Source organism: Cololabis saira, chromosome 9, assembly GCF_033807715.1.
Source record: "Cololabis saira isolate AMF1-May2022 chromosome 9, fColSai1.1, whole genome shotgun sequence".
Lineage (NCBI taxonomy): Eukaryota > Metazoa > Chordata > Actinopteri > Beloniformes > Belonidae > Cololabis > Cololabis saira.
The window spans coordinates 17,632,440-17,653,140 of record NC_084595.1 but is presented as its reverse complement, the minus strand read 5'-3'; the positions used below and the strand labels follow the sequence as shown (position 1 = coordinate 17,653,140).

Here is a 20,701-nt window from a genome sequence, read left to right as displayed (position 1 = left end):
GTTAAAGCCCAGAAAGGTTTTTGTTATATGGTTTTAATTAGAACTGTTTCCATTACGGGTTTTCTTTTTTGATATTTTGGTTTTGGTCAAATCGAGGGGCCTTAATTTTAGCTTTGCACACTTTTGTTTGACTGGAAACAAACAAGCTGGGGGTCCCTTTAAGACAGCAGAACCCCCACCAGCTGACAGTCTGGACAAGACTCACTTGTGAAGCATCGTGTCCAGGCGCGCTGCTGCCCCCTAGCGGCAAGACACATCTAAGTTATCAAACATTGTTTGGCTTGTTATATTTCATTCGCTATAAATTCGTATGTTTTTAAAATTGTTATTATTGTTTAATTTGTTTTTGTTTAAAAAAAAAGATGGGGAACTACAAATGAAAAGAAAAAATATATAAGCTTGAATAATTTATCTGACGTACCAGAAATTACTCATATTGTCAAATGATATTAAACAGTGAATCACAGTCTACAATTTTAAAAGAGATTTATTCTGTTTTTTAAAGAAAAAAAAAACAGTTTGAGGACATGAAATGGTCATGCTGATGTTGAAGTGTTTTGCGTGGATCCTGCAGCTGCTGGACTCCGGACACGTGACCGCGCTCACAGGAAGACGCCTCAAGGCTGATTTATGGTTCCGCGTTACACCGACGCAGACCTACAGACCTGCAGACAGAACCGCACCAGCATCATGCCGTGCCTCCGCCTGCTCGGGCTGTGCCAGTACCAGACCAACAAGCTGGTCCGGATCCAGAGCGTCCGGCTGGGATCCCTGAAGTGGAGCCTGAACGGAGCCATCCTGCTGGTCATCTGGTGAGTGGTCGTGCGCGCCCCCGCGTCTCTCTGCGCCTTATGTTAATACATCCATGTGTTGAACTCACTGTAAATGTTTTCATCCATCAGCTGTGATCAGATATAGTGGCGACTGCACTACCGCTATTTCTACACTATTGGAGGATTGACACGACGAATAACTAGTCCCAAAGTCCTCTAACAGAATAACCAGCCTCCAACACCCCCCTCCACCTCAGAAAAGTAATGAAAAGTAAATGTTACTGATTTAAATTGGACTTAATTTGGAGATGAAACCTGCATTTTAGATATTTAAGATTGAAATTACATTATTTAGCATTAATCAGATCACACCGTATTTCAGCATCACTAAATTGGACCTGATGCTTAATCATGCATTAAATTCATCACTTTAATACTAGGTCTGCAAACAATCTCCATCCTACCTTTTTCAGGAGTACTTTTTCCCAATTTTCAGTTAGGTTCAGAGGTCCTCTTTATTGGAACACCTTACCACTCAATATTAGAGAATGCTCGAGCACAAATAATTTCAACAAACAAATCACAACTTTTTTGCTAACCCAGCTTAGCAAAATTGAACAACTAATTTCCAGAACTTCTCTGCACATCCTCATCAGATTCCTGTTTTTCTATTAATTTAGCTTATTCTCCTTAGTTGTCCTATGTTTTACATATCTCTGTAGATATTGTTTCCTTATAGGAGGACCACTCGACAAGCCCTTATGGGTTTTTTTGGTTCCTCCTGCACATTTCTTTCTGTTACATTGTATTTCTTTTTTTTTTGTTGTTGTTTCCTTTTTTTTCTACATACTGTTTGTCTGAATTTTTGGCAGTTGTATATTTTTTTATGTGCAAATAAACTAAACTAAACTAAATCAATCACAACGATATGCAAATATTATTCATATATTTATTCAAACAAGGCCTTTATCAACACAAAACTGTTATTAAATACAGACACACATGCAGATGCACCAAAACATTCAATCAAATGTAAAATACAAATAGTTTACAAAACTGTACATTAACAAGAGGAAAAAGTGCTGATCACCAGATTCTGTCACCTTGGTGTGCAACGGCCTCTCAGTTATCCGATTCCGTGACCTAAAGAGACCGAGAGACCCGAGACAAGACCAAGACCACAAAAAAGTGATCCTGAGAACTCCAAATCTACCATGTGCTACAGATCGCCAAAAAAGGTGGGAAGGTGGCTCAGTTGGTAGAGCGTTCGCCCATGAACCTGAAGGTCAGTGGTTCGAACCCTAGTTCCGCCTGTGTCCACCAAAGTGTCCTTGGGCAAGACACTGAATCCCCCGGTTGCTCCCGGTTGTCAGGCCAGCGCCGTTGTATGGCAGCTCCGCCGACGACCGGTGTGTGAATGTGTGCGTGTGTGGGTGAATGTTTGCAGTGTAAAGCGCTTTGGGGCTGTAGGAATACAGCTGGAAAGCGCTATATAAGTGTAAGCCATTTACCATTTACCATTTACCATCGCTTGTATTCCTCCCCCGGATTCGCATCCACATAGTTCTTCACATAAAATTAGTGCTGCAGAAAGTTGCAGCAATACAATGTAAAGAGAAGACAGCGCAGGTATGGAACACCACTTGGCTCAATAAAGAGTAATCAAAGTGCTGCTCCTGGTGCATCAAGCTGGTACCTGCTGGTCTGTAGTTGCTCTCCATAAGCTGCCACATGTCTTACTGGGATTTCTGTCCTGTTTTCACTACTGTTCAGAGATTAGTCACAGGACTGAGGCTTTATTGTGGCCACTCAAGTTCCTTCATTTTGTCGTCCTCGAGCCACTTTGAAACATATGTAGTTATTGTTTCATATTTTAGATATATTGCATCAGTATACCCACAGAATCTTCCTTCATCATGATGTGTCTGTCTCATGAAGTGCACCACTACCTCCTGCACCACAACATGATGCCACCTCCATACGTCACAGCTGGGATGGTGTTCTGAAGCATAAAAATGATGGTTGAGATTATTCATTATGACATCTCTCCAAAGATTAGACATGTCCCAGTGTGGATGTTAGTGCGTCAGTGCATATAATGTTTGTCTTGCACCATGTCTAGACTGAATGTAGTAGATCTTTATGTTAACTTATTAAAATATAGCCAAGAGAAAGTAAATAAATGATGAATAAAAGTCACTACTGGTGTTCCCAGAACAGAGCTGTCGGGAACTCCCGCTGTGACTAAAGATGGCTGAGATTTATACATTTGTTTCATTCTGGGTCACAGTTTGTATCATCTTTTTTTCTACCTCTCTTGTGTTTCTAAAAGTTTGCAGTTTCACCTCAACTTCCGGCCTTTGAGCAAACGGATCAGTTTATGTAAAATCTGAGGAATTTATGTGCAACCTTTCTTAATCTCTCAGCATCATGATGCTGTGGAATAAGCAGTACCAGGAGTTTGACTTGGTGGTGAGCTCCGTCACCGCCAAGGTGAAGGGTGTCGCTCAGACACGCCTGCCGGGCATCGGAGATGTGGTCTGGGACGTGGTGGACTACAGCGGGCCCGTACAGGTGGGAGCTCGGTCCTCTTGCAAGGAAACTAATCTGGTTTTGTGGAAAAGGAGGCTGAAGATTTCTTTTTTTTATTCTCTCTTTTATAGGAGAAAAACTCCTTCTTTGTGGTGACCAATGTCATTGTGACAAAAAATCAGAAGCAGGGAAACTGCCCAGAGGTGCTTTCATTGTTATAACTAAATAAGAAATATTATTCTAACAGTTACTTAAAGCCACTCTATGTAGTAATACCCATTCTGACCACACATGGGGTATGTATAGCTGCTGTTTTGACAATACTTTGCCTCAGATGGTCTTGCACATCTTATAGGACCAATTTAAACCACGACTGATAAGCTTTGTTGTGTCTCACAGATGAACTTACATCTAATATGTCGCCACCTTGTGGTCACAGATGGTATTCCTTCGTAGAGTGGCTTTCAAGTACCGCGCTGTTAACGAAGACCTGCTGGTTGTACTTCCGTTTATTTTACAGGTTCCTCTTAAAGGCAGATCGTGTCGAACTGATAAGGATTGTGAGAAAGGAGCCTGGGACCAGCTGAGCCATGGTACGTTCCCTTAGCTAATAAAGTTGTATACGTTACTCTAAACAGAAACTGTATTTTAATCTTTCTACACCCCACACAACCTTCTTATTTCTACAAAATCCTTTGCTGCCAACTGTTTGAGAAACTTTAAGAGATTCAGCATAGCTTTGGACAAAGCTGTTGGAGTCAGATGATGCAGCATGAGACGATTCTGACAACTTTAAAGGGGACTTATTATTTACTGAGCAGATCCGACATCGTAGACCCAGACCAGAGCGATTATCCAGCCTTCCCACCTGTAACTCTAAAAAACTGGAACACTAATATCGCGTAAGCCAGTGATTCTTAACCATAGGGCCACGGCCCACACTTGGGCCGCGAGCGCCATCTAGTGGGCCGCGAAAAGAAATCAGTTTTGTACATGTGGGCCGCGGGGGCCGCGGGACTGCATAGCAACTCCCGACCAAATGAGGAGAAGAAGACCCTCAGCTAGCTCTAGGTGTAATAGTAAGAGAAATGGTGTGTATTTATAGAGAAAATCCTTCATTTTGCACAGAGTAGGTTTAGATCCGCCAGGATCAGGGATCGATTACTTGGGTCTGCGCCCAGAGCGAGCGAGGGCGGCGTGATCATTTATCCTGACTCGTCCGCGCGGCCGGGGAGGTCGGTGCCGCTCGGGCGGTGGGCTCCATCGTTACTGCTGAAGGATTGTACATGTAGATGTGTCTGCTGGACTGGACTGTTGTTCGGGCTCGCAAAAGCATCGGAAAGTGACTCTGCTGCAGCGGCCAGAGAGCTGCGGATTCTGCCCGTCTCAGATGATCAGGCTCGGATGAAATCCGACACGCGCAGTCCTGACAACTTATTAATGTAAATAAAACTTAGTAAGTTACTTAGTAAGTAATTAGCTTGACTCTTACAGAGATGAGAAGCCTAACAGGTGGAAAGGGAAGTTCAACCCAGAATGGACAGATTCATCCTGGTTCAGTCTTCCCACTGGGACAAAACCAGTGTCTCATACGTTCAGAGACCGTGGCGTTCAAAGTGCGAAAGTGAAACGCCTCTGAAACAAAACACAAAGTTTTTCATCAAACATTTTCACTCAAGTCTGAACTGAAGTCACAGAAAATAAGCCGACCATCTTAAACATGTTTGGGTCCACATTTCAGCTGTGAAGCAGCTTTCTCCACAATGAACATAATTAAAACTAAATATCGTTCCAGGTTCATCAATGAGCACCTTCTCATGTGCATGAGAACCTGACACCATCCAGCCCAGATTTAAAGTCCTGGCAGGAGAAATTAGAGCTCAGTTCTCTCACTGAACGACAGAAAGTGGGGACATAAGATTAAGGGGAAGAAAGAAAAACTGCAAAACTTTTAAATTGTTAAGATGTGTTTATATTAATTTATTATAAAAATGTGTTGAGACAATTAACAAAGAAAAGGGGAAATTCAAACTGCTGGTAAAGAAATAAAATAAGATAGCATTTGAAAAATAAAATAAAATCTTATTTATTTATTTTATTTTTAAGAGAAAAAAATGTGTAATTGAAGTTACACATGTTAATGGGCAAATATGTACTTTTTTAATATAACAGTCAGATGCAGATGTTGATACAACTATGAGGCTACTTGAATATATATATATATATATATATATATATATATATATTTATTATGATGTTCTGGACCTTTGCTGCTATACAGTGTTAATATTTAACGGGCCTCGGGCCACTCTGTACTGAAAAAATTGGGCCCCAAGGTCAGAAAGGTTAAGAACCCCTGGCGTAAGCCACACCCTACTGAAAATGTGGGGTTAGCGTTAGGTGTCTGACTCCGCCCACTAAAGCCAGCTGCTATGAACAGAGCTGTGAAGATGTGGGTGAAAAGGGAACTCTCCTACTAAACTACTGCGACTTGTTAACCTAAGTTTGTCTCATTCCTTTGATTCAAGTTTTGAAAAAAAATGTATATGTGTTGTTTAAAACAAGCTTTAAGAAGAAAATAAACTGGGGTCTGCAGCCCATTTCAATGAGAAGCGGAGGAATTTCTTGTCGTCACGTAGCAGTTTTGGTGTCGGCCAGCAGCGAGTCTCTGCGGGCTGACGTCAGCTCAGCTGCTGCAGGAATCAGTCCGGTTTCCACACTGACTTTATGGATTTGTCCTTTTTGACAGGGATTCAGACGGGGTCATGTGTCAAGTTTGATGTGATGAAGAAAACCTGTGAGGTTTCTGCGTGGTGTCCCATAGAAACCAAAACAACCCCTACGAGGTTAGTTTGGGATCTGTTTTTCTGTAACTTTCTTCCCACAGTTCCCACCAAATCCTGGGGGGTGCACATCTGTGAGGGCGTCTCCTGGCCAACGAACACAACATCCTCAACACAACAAGACTCGGCAGAGCCTGTACCCCCCCACCTAGACGTCTTCAACACCCAGGAAGCACTCGGGATTGTGGGTGACCGCAGCCTCCCCTCACACCACCTACCTCAGACTGACTGGACTTTTCCACCGGCACTTTAATTAACTTTAAATAATGAAATAACCGCTAAAACAACCAGCATTATGTCAACATTCTGGCATGAAAGCTGCTGTTTTTTGTTTTTATTTTCCTGCATTATTTTATTGCTTTTAAAGAAATCTTTTGCAGTATTTGATGCTTGTCCTGGATGTTATCTTGCCTGCACCGTGGGTTAGGCCCGAGTGATTCTCTGTAAGTCTAGCTTGTAAAAGCATCTGGAGGATAAATTTAGACTAAAATTCCCTTTCTTGCTCCCAGCTGTGCCTGAAACTGATGTTTCCTGCTTATTGTTTATACTGTTATTTGATACCACGATTTACAAGCACAATAACATTTCTGTTAAACTTCAATTAAAATTTGAGGGTTAAAGTTGGTATTTTCTGCCTTTCAAATATTTCACAAAACACATTGATCCAACTGTATCACCTAATGCTGCATTTGACAGAGGTTTTGTGAAATTTGTCAGGCAAAGCATTGGAAATCATAAGAGAGGCAAAGAATGATGGTAAATCTGTAAATTAACCGCTGACAGGATGGGTTAATAAAAGGAGAATCCGCAAGGGCTGGTGGTGTTTGAATCTGAACTTGGGCAGGTGTGATTTTGATAGTTTTTTGTTGTTGGGTTTTTGTACGTGTAATTTATTTAATTTTCTTCTGCTGCACAGGCCTGCTCTTCTGGCAGCCGCTGAGAACTTCACTGTCCTCATCAAAAACAACATCAGGTTTCCTGCCTTCAACTTCATCCGGTGAGACTGCTCTGTGTTTTATCATTTACCTTTTTGTATTTACCTAAGATGTACTCTTTAGTTTTTTAGTGGCATGTCTTAAAAGTTGTGAACTAAAACGGTTCTGGCTGCAATCTCAGATATCACATATAATAATAATAATAATAATAATAATAATAATAATTAAAGCTGCAAGCAGCGATGAACGGGCCCTCGCACTCACGGCCACTGCCCCCATAAGCATATCAGAAACGACACCACCCACGACTTCCTATGTCAAACCATTCAGAAGATATAGCAGAAAAAAGGGACAACCAATCAGAAGAAGGGGCGGGGCTAATTCAGGCCAATGAAGGCCAAGGACTCCATTCAGAATCTGATGACACCACCCACGACTCTCTATGTCAAAACATTCAAAAGTTATAGCAGAAAATCGGGACAACCAATCAGAAGAAGGGGCGGGGCTAATTTTCACCAATTATGGTCAAGGACTCAATACCGAGTCCCATGACACCACCCACGACTCTTTATGTCAAACCTTTCAAAAGTTATGGCAGAGAAAAGTATTCTAGGGGGCGCTGTTGAGCCGTTAGGCCACGCCCATTAATGCAAACCATGAAATATCAAATGTATCGCCTGGCTTGCATGCAAAATTTGATGACTTTAGAGAACTATCAAATATGGACCAATCAGATGAAGGGGGGCGCGCTTTTTGGCGTCTAGCGTCGCCACGGTAAGTGACACGATTAATTCAAAATGGCTGACTTCCTGTTCGGTTTCGGCCATGTCGCCAAGAGACTTTTCTTTAAGTTGGGTACTGGTACAGGTGTGTAGCGATTTTCGTGCATGTACGTCAAACCGTATTGTGGGGCTTGAGGCACAAAGTTTTCCGGGGGGCGCTGTTGAGCCATTTTGCCACGCCCATTAATGTAAACAATTAAATATCAAATTTTTCGCCTGGCTTGCATGCAAAATTTGGTGACTTTTTGGGCACGTTTAGGGGAGCAAAAAGGCCCTCCTTTCGTCAGAAGAAAAAAGAAAGAAAAAGAAAGAAAAAAAAAATTCCTACAGATACAATAGGGCCTTCGCACTGAAGGTGCTCGGGCCCTAATAATTCCTGCAAATACAATAGGGCCTTCGCACTGCAAGTGCTCGGCTAATAATAATTAAAGCTGAAAGCAGCGATGAACGGGCCCTCGCACCCTTGTGCACGTTCAGGCGTGCTGCAGTGGAAGCTCTTGCATGTAGATTCTTCAGGCCTGGACATTTAGCGGATGACACCAGCCACGACTCTATATATCAAACCATTCAAAAGTTATGGCAGAAAATAGGATCTATCAAATATCAACCAATCAGAAAAAGGGGCGGGGCTAATTCATGCTAATGAAGGTCAAGTACTCAAAACCGAGTCCGATGACACCACCCACATGTCTTTATCACAACCCGTTCAAAAGTTATGGCAGAGAATAGGGGCTATCAAATATTGACCAATCAGATGAAGGGGCGGGGCTAATTTGCACCAATTATGTTCAAGGACTCAAAACAGAGTCAGATGACACCACCCACGAGTCTTTATGTCAAACCATTCAAAAGTTAGGGCAGAAAGTAGGAACTAAAAGATATGGACCAATCAGATGAAGGGGGGGGGCGCGCTTTTTGACGTCTATCGTCGCCAGGGTAACGCTTTTGACTGAGAAAAGTAATGCGCGTTGTCGCAGGATGGAGACGCACATTTTGATGTATAACACATCTGGGTGCACGTTACTGTTTGGGCCGCATTAACTGCCAAAGGAATGGCATAAATTTCGCCCAAATTACACGATTAATTCAAAATGGCCGACTTCCTGTTCGGTTTCGGCCATGGCGCCAAGAGACTTTTCTTTAAGTTGCGACATGATACAGGTGTGTACCGATTTTCGTGCATGTACATCAAACCGTATTGTGGGGCTTGAGGCACAAAGTTTTCTAGGGGGCGCTGTTGAGCCATTAGGCCACACTCATTAATGCAAACCGTTAAATATCAAATTTTTCGCCAGGCCTGGCTTGCGTGCAAAATTTGGTGACTTTTGGGACACGTTTAGGGGGGCAAAAAGGCCCTCATTTTGTCGGAAGAAAAACGAGAAAAACAAAAACAAAAACTCCTACAGATACAATAGGGCCTTCGCACTGTAAGTACTTGGGCCCTAATAATAATAATTAATAATAATGGCCAGAGTGTGCAGCTCAGTGTGCAGCCCAGCTTACAGAGACCTTTTTGGTTTTTGTCTCTGAGAGCAGAACTGTGTTTTCAACTGGTCTTTTTTCCAGGAGGAACATCCTCCCAGAGATGACGGCTGCCTACCTGAGGAGCTGCCACAGAGCAAACGACTCACTGTGCCCCATCTTCAGGCTCGGGGACATCGTTCGAGAGGCCGGGGAGAAGTTCTCCACCATGGCCGTGGAGGTGGGTTCTCGACCACACGTTGTCTCGTGTATTTTCTTTTCTTCTGCCAGCTGAATGGCTTAAAAACCAGGGCGGAGCAGATTACCGTCTTTTTTCGTGGTTTGTTTGTGAGACTGAGAGAGAAATGAAACTGACGTGACAGATGGCAAAAATAGGAACAAACTTTCTCCACTTTGTGCAGATAAATGATTGTCAGCATGTAAATACAAAAAAGGAAGTGTGTGCTAATCCTTTTCCCAATAAGGAAGGCCTAACCATAGTTATTTTACAAAGATGAATTATTTTAGACTTTACAAATGTTCATTACACAATTCTTAACTTCAAAAATGTCCTTCAAGTTGAAAAATTGTACTAAGTCTGTACTATAATGGTGTTTGTTGGGGAAAAACCCATTAAATGCTCTTTAATACATTCTTTTCCAACCAGGTGAATAGCTGGACTGAAACTGAGTGTCTAAGTTACCAAGAATACGACTTGAGAGATGATTCAGACAGTATACTGATTTTAAGGCGTAAAGGATGATTCATTCCTCCGATTCGAGTAAACAAAAACATCTTGAAGGTCAGTGTTAATCTTATTAGAGGAGAGTACCGGTCTGTACACTTAGTCGGGCCAAGGCTACATTTTGCTGCTCTCAGCAGTTTTGGTTTAATCAGGTGGCCAAGGCTACATTTTCCACCACACTTCACACAACAGATCGGATCTGCCTGCATGTTTATATCCGGGAGGGAAGTTGCTGCTGGGGCAGTAAAAAGGTTTGGAGCCATCGTGAAAGAAGCCTTAACTGCTCTCATAATCATGGGACGTGCACACGGAAACATGCCAAATGCAGATTAATTATAGTAAAAAAATGGAAAGCACAGTTTCAGCATCACAGAATACCAGGAGCCCGATGTCAACCACTCCCACGTGTCAAACCCCCAGGTTACAGAGGAATCGCTGCCTTTTTGGGCCTGCAGGAGACTGTTGAGATGGGACACTACGTAGGTCACGTTATCAGAAACGTCTGGCATGTATGTGCAACACATTTCACCCATAATTTAACAAACAAAAAGGGCACACTTAGAAACTCGAGTGCTGGAATAAAAATGAGGATAATTTACTGTGATGTTACGACAATTTTTCATAAAGGACCACATGTGGAAGGAGTATGGCTAGATAACACACCAATTTGGAGGCAAAACCTGGTAACCATGGTTACCACAAACCCAGATTGACGTTGTAAACAACCGTATCCATCTGGATTGGGAAACATCAGTAACCCACCCCAGTCTTAAAGGGGCTTAATAACTCAGAGATATTCAAAAACAACATGCTAACGGTAGCATCCCCATGGAACATGTCACACCTTCCATATTTGTCTCCACAAGTGGCATTTCTAACTAGATCACACGCACTATGTCCCCACAGCTGGTCACTGGAAACTGGAAACTAGCGTATATAAATCCCTGAACGGGCAGGATGTCTGTGCCATAGCACCATGGAGGAAGCACTTTCTGTTTATTTTTATTGTGACTTAAATCATGGCAATTTAGGGCAGAAAAGTCCAGTGAATTCTAAGGGAATCATACACTTTTTTGGTAAAAGACTAAAGCACCAGATGTAAATAGTTATGTAATTGCAGCATATTTAGGATGTCAGGTATTGAATGTACTGATTTTGAAACAACGATTGTGTCAGATCTCTGATACTTCGTCTTGCAGGTTTGGTCTTTTGTCTTCCTTTGCTGAGTTTTGCCTTTCTATGTGGTTTTTGTGTGCATTTTTTGGACGGCTTTTGACCTCTCTGGGCCTTTTCACATCCTCATTCACACATATTTTTTTCTTATTCCGGTTGAGGTCATAATTTTTTTGCTTTTTGGACCTGAAAGGTAGTAAGTCTAAAGTGCCATGAACTAGAAACAGCCTCAACACTGCACAAAATGTGGGAAGTCCAAGGAACACGGACGGGATAAAAGCAGCTCATCAGTGTGGTTTTGTGGTTCCACTGCCGGCCACAGGGGGGCGTCATCGGCATTCAGATCAAATGGGACTGCAACCTGGACCGGCTCATGCACCACTGCCTCCCCAGGTACTCCTTCAGGCGACTGGACGAGAAAGAGAGCAACAGGACGCTGTACCCCGGCCTCAACTTCAGGTGAGGAGGGTCAGAGGCCAAACTGAGGTCGCCACACGGTCCACGCTCATGAAAAATGGCAGATTAAAGCCACATCAGCCTCCCGTTTAGTTTCAGCTCATATTCGATGAGAATAAACCTGCTGGATGTAAAAATGACACATCTTCTTTCTTCTGGTCAGGTATGCCAAGTACAACACCGTGAACGGAGTGGAGGAGCGGACGCTGTACAAGGCATTTGGGATCAGATTTGATGTCATGGTGTTCGGACAGGTGAGTGCATCTACTGTCCTCGTTTGTTTCATCCCGAGGCTCTGTGACAGAACGTTGTTTTGAAAAAACTCCCAACACACCAACAAAACAAAGAGGACAGTCATTAATATAGAAAAACGCCAAATAACTGAACGTTTGTGAGGTTTATTGACTCCAAACTGACCTCTCGTTGCCTGCTCGCCTCCTCCAGGTTTCTTTGTTTGGATTTTCATATATATAGATTAATCTATGTGTTTATGTTTATATATATATATATATATATATATATATATATATATATATATATATATATATATATATATATATATATATATATATATATCCCTCAGAGAGCAACTGAACTGGGTGCAGAATAGCTGATAACACCGTGCATCAACAAAGTTTTACTGCAAAACCATCACCAGTCATTCACAGATCTTCCTTCCCCACCGTCTTTGGTGATAGCAGTGTGGTTGTCACTGTGCCCATGTCACGTGCGCTTCGTTTCTCTGATTGGTTGGATGTTTGTCCAGAGACGGCTCCTTCTCCACACGTTGGTGCTGCCTCCTGGAAATCAAATTCAAAGAAGCAGGAAAAGAATTAGGATATCTGGTCAGGCCACATTTTCACACAGCTGGATCAGACACATGTAGATGTATTTACTAAAGCCAAAACACACTTGCTGGTGTTCCAGTTTCTCTGTCTCAGTTACTGCTTGTACTGTAGATGCTCTAATTCCTTTAGAGTTATAAGTGTCATTGAGACTAGAACCAGAATAAAGCAGCTCCAGAGTGATTAAGGGAAGGCTGAATGAGAAAGTGGGTCACTTATAAAGTCATGATGCTGATTTGATTCATTTTCAAGTTCTAGTTTGTGCAGTTTAAACTAATAACTGCTGCGTGTGTGTGTGTGTGTGTGTGTGTGTGAGAGAGTAGTGTTGCCTTTAATTCAAGGGCATTTAAAGCCAAATATACATGAAACATCCTGCATTGATGCATTCAGTCTTGTGCATGCACCACTTTTTGTCTAGTCATATAAAATGACCCATTTCCAGTCTGCTATTATCTAACAACAACCTAATCTTTGTAAAGAAGACTTATGCTTGTGCCCTCCACTGTATAAGTGGTGGTCCAAGTCTTTCTTTTATTTCTAAAAAAAACGTTGTTTATATTAATTTAAACAGGCTTAAATGCTTTTGGATTTAAAGGAACTGCTTTAGTTTATATTATATTTATCTGACTGATTACAGCTTGTTTGTGTGAACAAGCAGTCTTTCTCATATACCACAGTAGGTCATGGTGTTCCACAGGGTTCTGTACTTGGACCATTACCTTTCCCTCCATACACTTCCATCATGTTCTATTATTAGGCATGCGGCATAAACATTCATTGCTACTGTATTAAGATGACATTCATATCTAACCCTGAGGTAAGACAAGATAAGTCACAGGAATATAAATACGTTTTAATGATGTTAAGACCAGGATGACTGCTAATTTCCTGCCACTAAACTTAAGACTGAGGTTGTTGACTTTGGACCTGAGCACTTTAGCCATTTAGTAGCTCATTTAGCCCAAGATTGATGCAGTAAAAGCTAGTCCATGAATTGTTTGTTCAGGATTGTACGTTTGCATTCTTGTGTTGGTAAAATTACCTAAAATCACTCTGAACAGCTTCCAACCAGTTCACCGCACATTCGAATGAGAATTTTCCTTCATTGTATATGTCATTATTATGATTTTCTTTTATCTGCCCTCCCTGAAGTTGGTTCTACTGGAGGCTTTTGTTTTTAACCCTGTTTAATACTTTATTTCTTCTTCACCACAGTCGCCTGGTGCTTGCTGAGGATAGGGTAACGATGCCGAGGTCCTTTGCTAGGCCGGTTTTTATGAACTGACATGAATATTTTGAGCTCCGTTGGAATGAACAGGGGGAAATATGAATTGGTTAATGACATAGGATAATTTTGATTATGAATTCCAATATATTTTTGACTTGATTTGGTTATATTTAAGAGCTCTGTGTAAATTGCCTGGAGCTGACTTGGTCGTGAACTGGTGTTATTCTATTAAAGTGCATTGAACTGAATTCACTGCGTTGTTTAAACAACGTGAGCGAAGCCCCCAACAAGTCCTCCACTACAGTGTTCACAAAAGATTTGAGAAAGCAATTTCTTATAATCAAATTTAAGACTCCTGTACAGTTTGTTACTATCATATGGAAGACACCTGATTCTTAATCATCCAATGTTTGCATCCTAATAAATCACATACGCCTCTAACAAAACATTATTTCCTTATTTACTCATTCAATTTAAATGCTTCTTTTAGTTTTATTATCTTCTTTCCTTCTAAAGCTCCTTTTATTTTTCAGTGTCTATAGGATTTATAAATGTCAAAGAAGTTTGAGTCTGCGTGCAGAAAAAGGGAGATGTCAGTTAAATTTGGATTTCTGAAGAAATAAAATCGGTTTAAAAAAAGAAACAAACAAAAGTGCTCCTGCAACACAAGTGTGTTTGTGAGGATGAGCGCGCTGTAAAGAAACAATCTACATGAAGGACAAGCTGACTTTCTTATTCGAGGACCTGGGTGTGTTTCTGTAGGAAAAAAAAAAAAGGATCAACTCTTGTGCAGAACATCTGCCTTGAAAAGCCAGAAGTAATCAGGCTAATTCTGTGTGATTGTAGCATTTTTAGACCCGTATCTGTAAACGTGGCCTTATATGATTAGTGAAATACGATTACTGAGAAGCGATACAAGGCGTTCTTTAGCTGTAACTTGATTTCTGCCTGCGTTGTTTGTTCGGAGGAACTTCTGACCTCATTTCTGAACCTTTGGCAGGAGCTCCGCAGGAGAAGGATTTAACCATTCTGGTGCATTTCCTTTTTTTTTTTTTTGAACAGGCGGGAAAATTCAGCTTCATTCAGCTCATCCTTTACATCGGTTCGACGCTTTCGTACTACGCTCTGGTGAGAGGTCTCACACAGACGCACGCACATGTACACACTTCCGTCCACTCACAAACTGAATCTATTACAGTAATGCAGTCAACATAAGAAAAGAAAACTTTCATGGTTGTAGTTTCTCAAAAATTTGAATAAGAAATAAAGTTAAGAGAGGACGCAAAATACCGTTTCTGCAGACTGTGGGGACATCTAGTGGGGAAGTTGCTGATTGCAAACAAATTAAAATGATCTCATGGGCCATTTCCGCATTATGCTGGTGAACACTGGTGCATCCTCGGTGTGAACCATTTTTTTCAGTTAGTTTGGTTTGTATTCACAAGTACTGTTTTAAATCCAGCTCTGTCGTTAGCTAATATTAGTGAGCATCATGTTTCCACGGCAACTGGCCTGAAGCGAAAGAAACACTTTTTTGAGTGGCCCATTTTTATTCTATTGTTTGTTTGTGTCCCTCCAGGAAAAATAAACTCAAAACTTGGCAGTTTGCAAATGAAGCACGACTTCAACTGGAAGCCGTTTATCTGCGGTTACCACAATTGTTTATTTGCTCTCTCACAACCCACAGAGCACTGCTGATGTGTTTTAGAAGCCTCTTTTGCACAGATATGCAGAATATGCATGTATTTCAGCCGAACGGATGTCACAGCGCTCTCACGCCACAGATGGCCCACACCAGAGTTTGCTGATAGCCGTTGTGAGACCACATCATCGGCGAGGTCTCGGCATGGCCATTCACACGGACAGAAACGAGCCACACTCATGCCCAGAGTTCCTTTTGGCTGACCTAAATATTGCCAGTGTGAAAACACCCTCAGAGAAAGTAAGGTGGCCTTGAAATGCATGACAGGCCCGCTGCGGAGTTGTTTGGTCCATCTATTCTGGGCAGAATTCTACTCAGAATTCTATTCTACACAGAATAACTGTAAGCTTTCTGACGAGTGTTTTTGAAGCCCATTCTACTGGGGATCAGTGCAGCACCATGTTGGCAGGAGTTGATCCACAACTGTGGAAATGAGTGGAACGAGGCTGTCCAAGTTAATCATAAGCGTAGGCCGACCTGGGGGTGTGACTCGGTTGAAGTAGCAGATCAGATTAACACACCGGCAAATCAATCAGGGATCACCTTCGGGTTAGAGGGCATGTGACTCTAACCCACAGATCTTGCAACATTGGGCACACTTGCATGTCATTTTTAAGTCATTTTAAGCTTTAAAAAGCCTTTTTTAGGTGGTTAAGATCATTAAAAATGGTCAGGATCAGGATAACTACAGTAAAGGTGCCGTTCTTTCACATCAAGAACATAAACACAAAGAATGCAGATAATAACTTAGTATTAAGGTTTTTGTGGGTTTCACCATTTTTCACACCACTAGCCAAGGTTCTCCTACGAGTTTAGATGGAGACGGTATTCACATGTTTGCCATCCAGATGTCTCCAGATCCTTCACACTGCTGCTTGTGTCGTATACATGTATATGTTTAAATAACTCTTTTTATCAAAACAAAGAGGGGAAAAATGTGCCAATTTCTGTTTCTTTGCCTCCAGACGACGATATTCATCGACTGGCTGATTGAAACCAGCTGTTATTCTGCAGAGGTCGGACGAAACTACTCTGAGAAGAAGTTTGAGTCGGTCCGAGATGGACGGCAGGTGAGGAAGTCTGAATGGCTCTGGAATGTGGTTTCTGTTCCTAACTGAAGCTGGTGTCAGCGTGGTTGATGGAGGCCGTCCTGTCTTTGCACCAGTGCATCATCTGCGTGTCCTACGTTGACGAGAAGGACGTTCGGCTGTTGAAAAGATCACAAAAGAAAAGTTTACAAGACATCAAGCCGAAGATCGTTCTGCCACGTAAGGTAAGTCCTCGGTCCAGTCTCGGTCAACGCGCGAGGGCCGGACCAGAACGATGCTCAACGGGAGAAACCAGAACAAAACCAGCTTAAAGCTACATGAGCCACCTCTTTTTTTAGGCTTTTACATCTACTTATCGTCTGAATTTAGAAGCAGCAGACTAAAAGTGATCCAGGTATTTTTTGCCTTCTTATTAAAAGATTGTAATTTAACTGATTTAGTTCAGCCCGGAGTCGTCAGCACAACAGCGGACATGTATGCCTCAACCCTAATCCTAACAGGGGTCTCGAGCTACGTTAGTGATTTAAACCACTTGGTTTCAAAAATGATGAGAAAATGAGCGTTGTTCTTTGCACCCCTGGCTGACAGATCTCAGATCAGTTTAAATAAATGGCATCAAGGAGACTAACGGAGAGGAATTTGTCGTCACAGATTCAGCTCCGTTAAAGCATCATCATTTCTGTTGGACAAATGCGGATAACGTGTCCGTTTGCAGCTCCAAATTTGCAAAGGTCATGAACAATTATGTCCCCCCCCAAAAAAAAAATGTAGTTTAGAATTTTATGGCAGCAATGCATGTCATAAAAGTTTATTTCTCTTACTTTTCAATTTTTTTAGTTGCTCTAAAGCCTTTTCCAGTTTTATTGTAAACAAAAATGTGAATTTTGAGAGTTTTAAGTCATTACATTCTGTTTTTCTGTTATGATTTTTACAGCGTTGCAACTTTTACACTCACATCTCTAAATGTACATGACAATCTCTTCATGACACCATTTCCCTGAGTGATTCGTCTGCGTTGTGACTCTGTCGTCTGCGACGCACGTGCGTTTTAATTCTCACACTGCAGATAAATACTGAACCGACGTTTCCATCCCATCAGGAGGACACGGCTCATCTCAGAGCCGTTCTCTGTCTCCTGCAGCCGGATGTCAGCGCGGATCCTCAGGCCCCCCTCCAGCATGAATCCGACCCTAAGTGCCGTCGTCCAGCCTGGTGCAGATGTGGCCGCTGCACTTCCTCCTCGCTCCCGCAGGAGCAGCTGTGCTGCCGGAGCAGCGACGGCGCCTGCATCACTTCGTCTCCGCTGTTCGAGCAGCTGGTGCTGCGTCGCTCTCTGCTGGAGGCCGTCCTCCTGTACCAGGAGCCCCTGTCCCCCCCCGAAGGGGGGGCCCGGACCACCGCCCTGCGGCACTGCGCCTACAGGCAGTACATCAGCTGGAGGTTTGGGATCCCGCCCGAGGACGCCCATCCGGCCATCCCCAGATGCTGCGTGTCGGGAATCAGGGAGGCGTATCCGAGCCCGGACGGACAGTACGGCGGCTTCAAGCCCGTCAGAACACCGTCCACACGGGCCTGCGCTAACGGAGAGCTGTGAAGGCGGCGGGCGAAGGCCCGTAATCACTGACCTACTAACAAAGCCTTATGAATATGCAGTTTAATGCAATAACTTTGCTCAGCTTGGCAGAAAATGAAAGTATGTCAGTTTGTGTTGGGTCGGAAGGCGATGTGGGGTGGGGTGGGGGGGCAGAAAAACCTCACTAAGTCAATAAATCAGACCGTTGTCAAACATGATCTATCACGTTGAGCTGCAGTCGTTCTCAGTTTCAGTTTGAAAGCAGCTCTTGCTTTTATAGAGCAGAAATTACTTTAATCAGGCTCAGAAAGATGATTTCTCCTCCCAGGAAGGTGTTCACATCCATCATATCATATATGGAAATGAGGGTTTGTGCCAAAAGGGGATAAAAAAAAAAAAACAGAAAGAGGTTGAAACCCCAAAGAGATCAAAGCTCAGACTGTCACTTCATTGTGCTGAGTGGCTGATTTTTATTCAGATATTTTTCCTTGCAACATTCCTGTCAGCGCGTCTGAAGCTCAGGCTGCAGTGAGGCCGAGTCTGCATGCTCCCAAAAACATGAAAACAACACTTGACTTTGCAAGAAATCACAAGATGAGCTGTTTTCTTGTTGGATTAAAGTCTAGACTGTTCACATGATTACCACTGTCACAGCGAGGTTGCCAAGTTTTCCAACTCGTCATTTAAAATAATTGAAATTCCTCCTCTACGAATGAATCTGGCAGCACTTTTCTTTACTCGACAGAAACAAACACACTGGGGCGACATCGGGGGAATTGTGCACGATTGGCTCCGGTGTTGGAGTTTGATGGACGACTCGGTCGGAGAGGGGTGGTGAGTCAAACCAGCCGCTCCAGGCGTCTCTTTAAGGTTGCTTCAGTTGTGAAGTTATTTCCCTCCCTATTTATGTCCCTTCACTGCTTCACGTTCCCCGTTTTTTTTTTTAAAGCTCTTTGGTTTTAAGTAGCGTGGCCACACATGCATCGTGACTCACACGAGTCTCTGTCCACCAGAAAACACCTCGTATCCACTTAGTCGTCTGCAAAAGTTAAAGTCATTTAATTGTCACGGGCGGCAGTGAGGGATCCGCTTTAAGCAACGACTTCTGTGACTTACCAACTCTTAATCTTCTTTTTTTAATAATGTCAGTGGTGCTACCATCTAGTTCTGCCCTGGGGAGTAGTAACAGGGGCACAATGAGTGCTGTAGTGAATTGTATGGACATTCAAAACAGCGGGAGTGAGCATGGCCCCCCCGGGGTGGTGAGAGAGGGCCGTCTTTTGACCACTGTGGTCAGACACGCAGAGACTGGCTGGAGATGATCTACTCAGTGACCCAGAGACAGACAACTCAAAAATGACATCTGGTCTCACTTGTCCACATCACATTGGTCCAGAAACCGTGTGTAGTCATGACGACCTCCGTCTCAGCCATTTAATGTTACATGCTCAGTGAAACCTGTAGCATCGGAGATGGAGCGCCTGTGCCTTGCTTTTCTTTTATTTATTTATATAATATAATCCACATTGATTTGATAATAGTTTTGTAAAGCTTTCCAGATTGATTTGCAGCGACAGTTGTTTGTCTAAGACTTATGTCTTGCCCTTTTTGCAGTGGGTTAACTCAGCCCTGAATATTCCAGGAAACATTAAAAAGATCTGTGTTGGTCTGCAGAGCTGCTGAGGAATCAGTTCATCCAGGATGATGATTAGCAGCGTCTGACCTCAACTTTGCTTCAGTAAGATTTAAGGGATTAGTCAGTGGTCAGTGTGTACTAAGTACCACTTACAGTAGTTTCTTTTTGGCATATTTTTTATGATATAAAAATGAGTTGTGAAAAGAAGTTATATGCTGTTTTTTTATTATTATTATTATTATTATTATTATTATTAATTTATTTTACACTGTGGATGCTATCAAATTAAAAGAGGGGGAACTAAGTTTATACATGACTTAATGCCAAATTTATCTTCAGTTCAGATTACTTTTGTAGTTTAAATTGCTCTATAAATATGCAACCATGACATGCAGTTAAAGTGATTCCATCCATTTCCACCTGAAAGACAGAAAACACAACCTCAACAAGAAAACTACCTAAAAAAATAGCAAGGAAAACTGATTTTTTTTTTTATATATATATATTTTTATGCCAATTTTTTCCCCATTTTATCACCCAGTGCTCCTACCTAAGTCAGTCCTGGGCATTGCCATCCTCTAGCAAGCCAGGGAGGGTCCTGCACTGAGCTCAGGTCTCCTTCTTATCCTGAGGAGTGAGCAGGCTGCATCTTTTCACCAGACAGGGTGGAGTTTCTCTGGCCGGACGTAGCGCGTGGAAGGATCACGTTATTCCGGCCAGATCCTCCCCACCCCATCTGTCCCCGGCTGGCCAGAGGGGGCATGTGTAGCCCAGGACTGCTGCATGTTTTTGTGAGGGTAGCTCACATTGCTACCCAGGGGAACACGGGGAGAACATGCAAACTCCACACAGAAAGGCCCTTTCGCCAACCCCACCCAGGGTGTGGGCGCTGAAGTCATGGGGGAACTAACACGCACTTCAGCGCCCACAGTGTACCCCGAGGGAATTGAACCCAGGACCTTCTTGCT

At 42.7% G+C, this 20,701-nt stretch overlaps 1 protein-coding gene across 1 annotated transcript; it reads left to right on the top strand.

Annotated features, from left to right (window-relative positions):
* The first annotated feature begins 652 nt into the window (after positions 1-652).
* On the top strand, positions 653-20,051 carry p2rx7 (purinergic receptor P2X, ligand-gated ion channel, 7). Its single transcript, XM_061730635.1, has 13 exons — positions 653-812; positions 3,200-3,347; positions 3,437-3,508; positions 3,826-3,898; positions 6,055-6,151; positions 7,065-7,145; positions 9,432-9,567; positions 11,567-11,703; positions 11,864-11,954; positions 14,836-14,901; positions 16,441-16,545; positions 16,641-16,748; positions 17,624-20,051. The coding sequence occupies exons 1-13, from the start codon at positions 691-693 to the stop codon at positions 18,116-18,118; spliced, it is 1,731 nt and encodes a 576-aa protein (XP_061586619.1). The 5' UTR covers positions 653-690; the 3' UTR covers positions 18,119-20,051.
* The last annotated feature ends 650 nt before the right edge of the window (positions 20,052-20,701 follow it).

Excerpts from the sequence above, each read along its gene's own strand:
- p2rx7 (XM_061730635.1), top strand. The coding sequence starts at position 691 with ATGCCGTGCCTCCGCCTGCTCGGGCTGTGCCAGTACCAGACCAACAAG. Across the intron at positions 7,146-9,431 it reads CCTGCCTTCAACTTCATCCG|GAGGAACATCCTCCCAGAGA; the intron begins GTGAGACTGCTC and ends TCTTTTTTCCAG. Across the intron at positions 14,902-16,440 it reads CGCTTTCGTACTACGCTCTG|ACGACGATATTCATCGACTG; the intron begins GTGAGAGGTCTC and ends CTTTGCCTCCAG.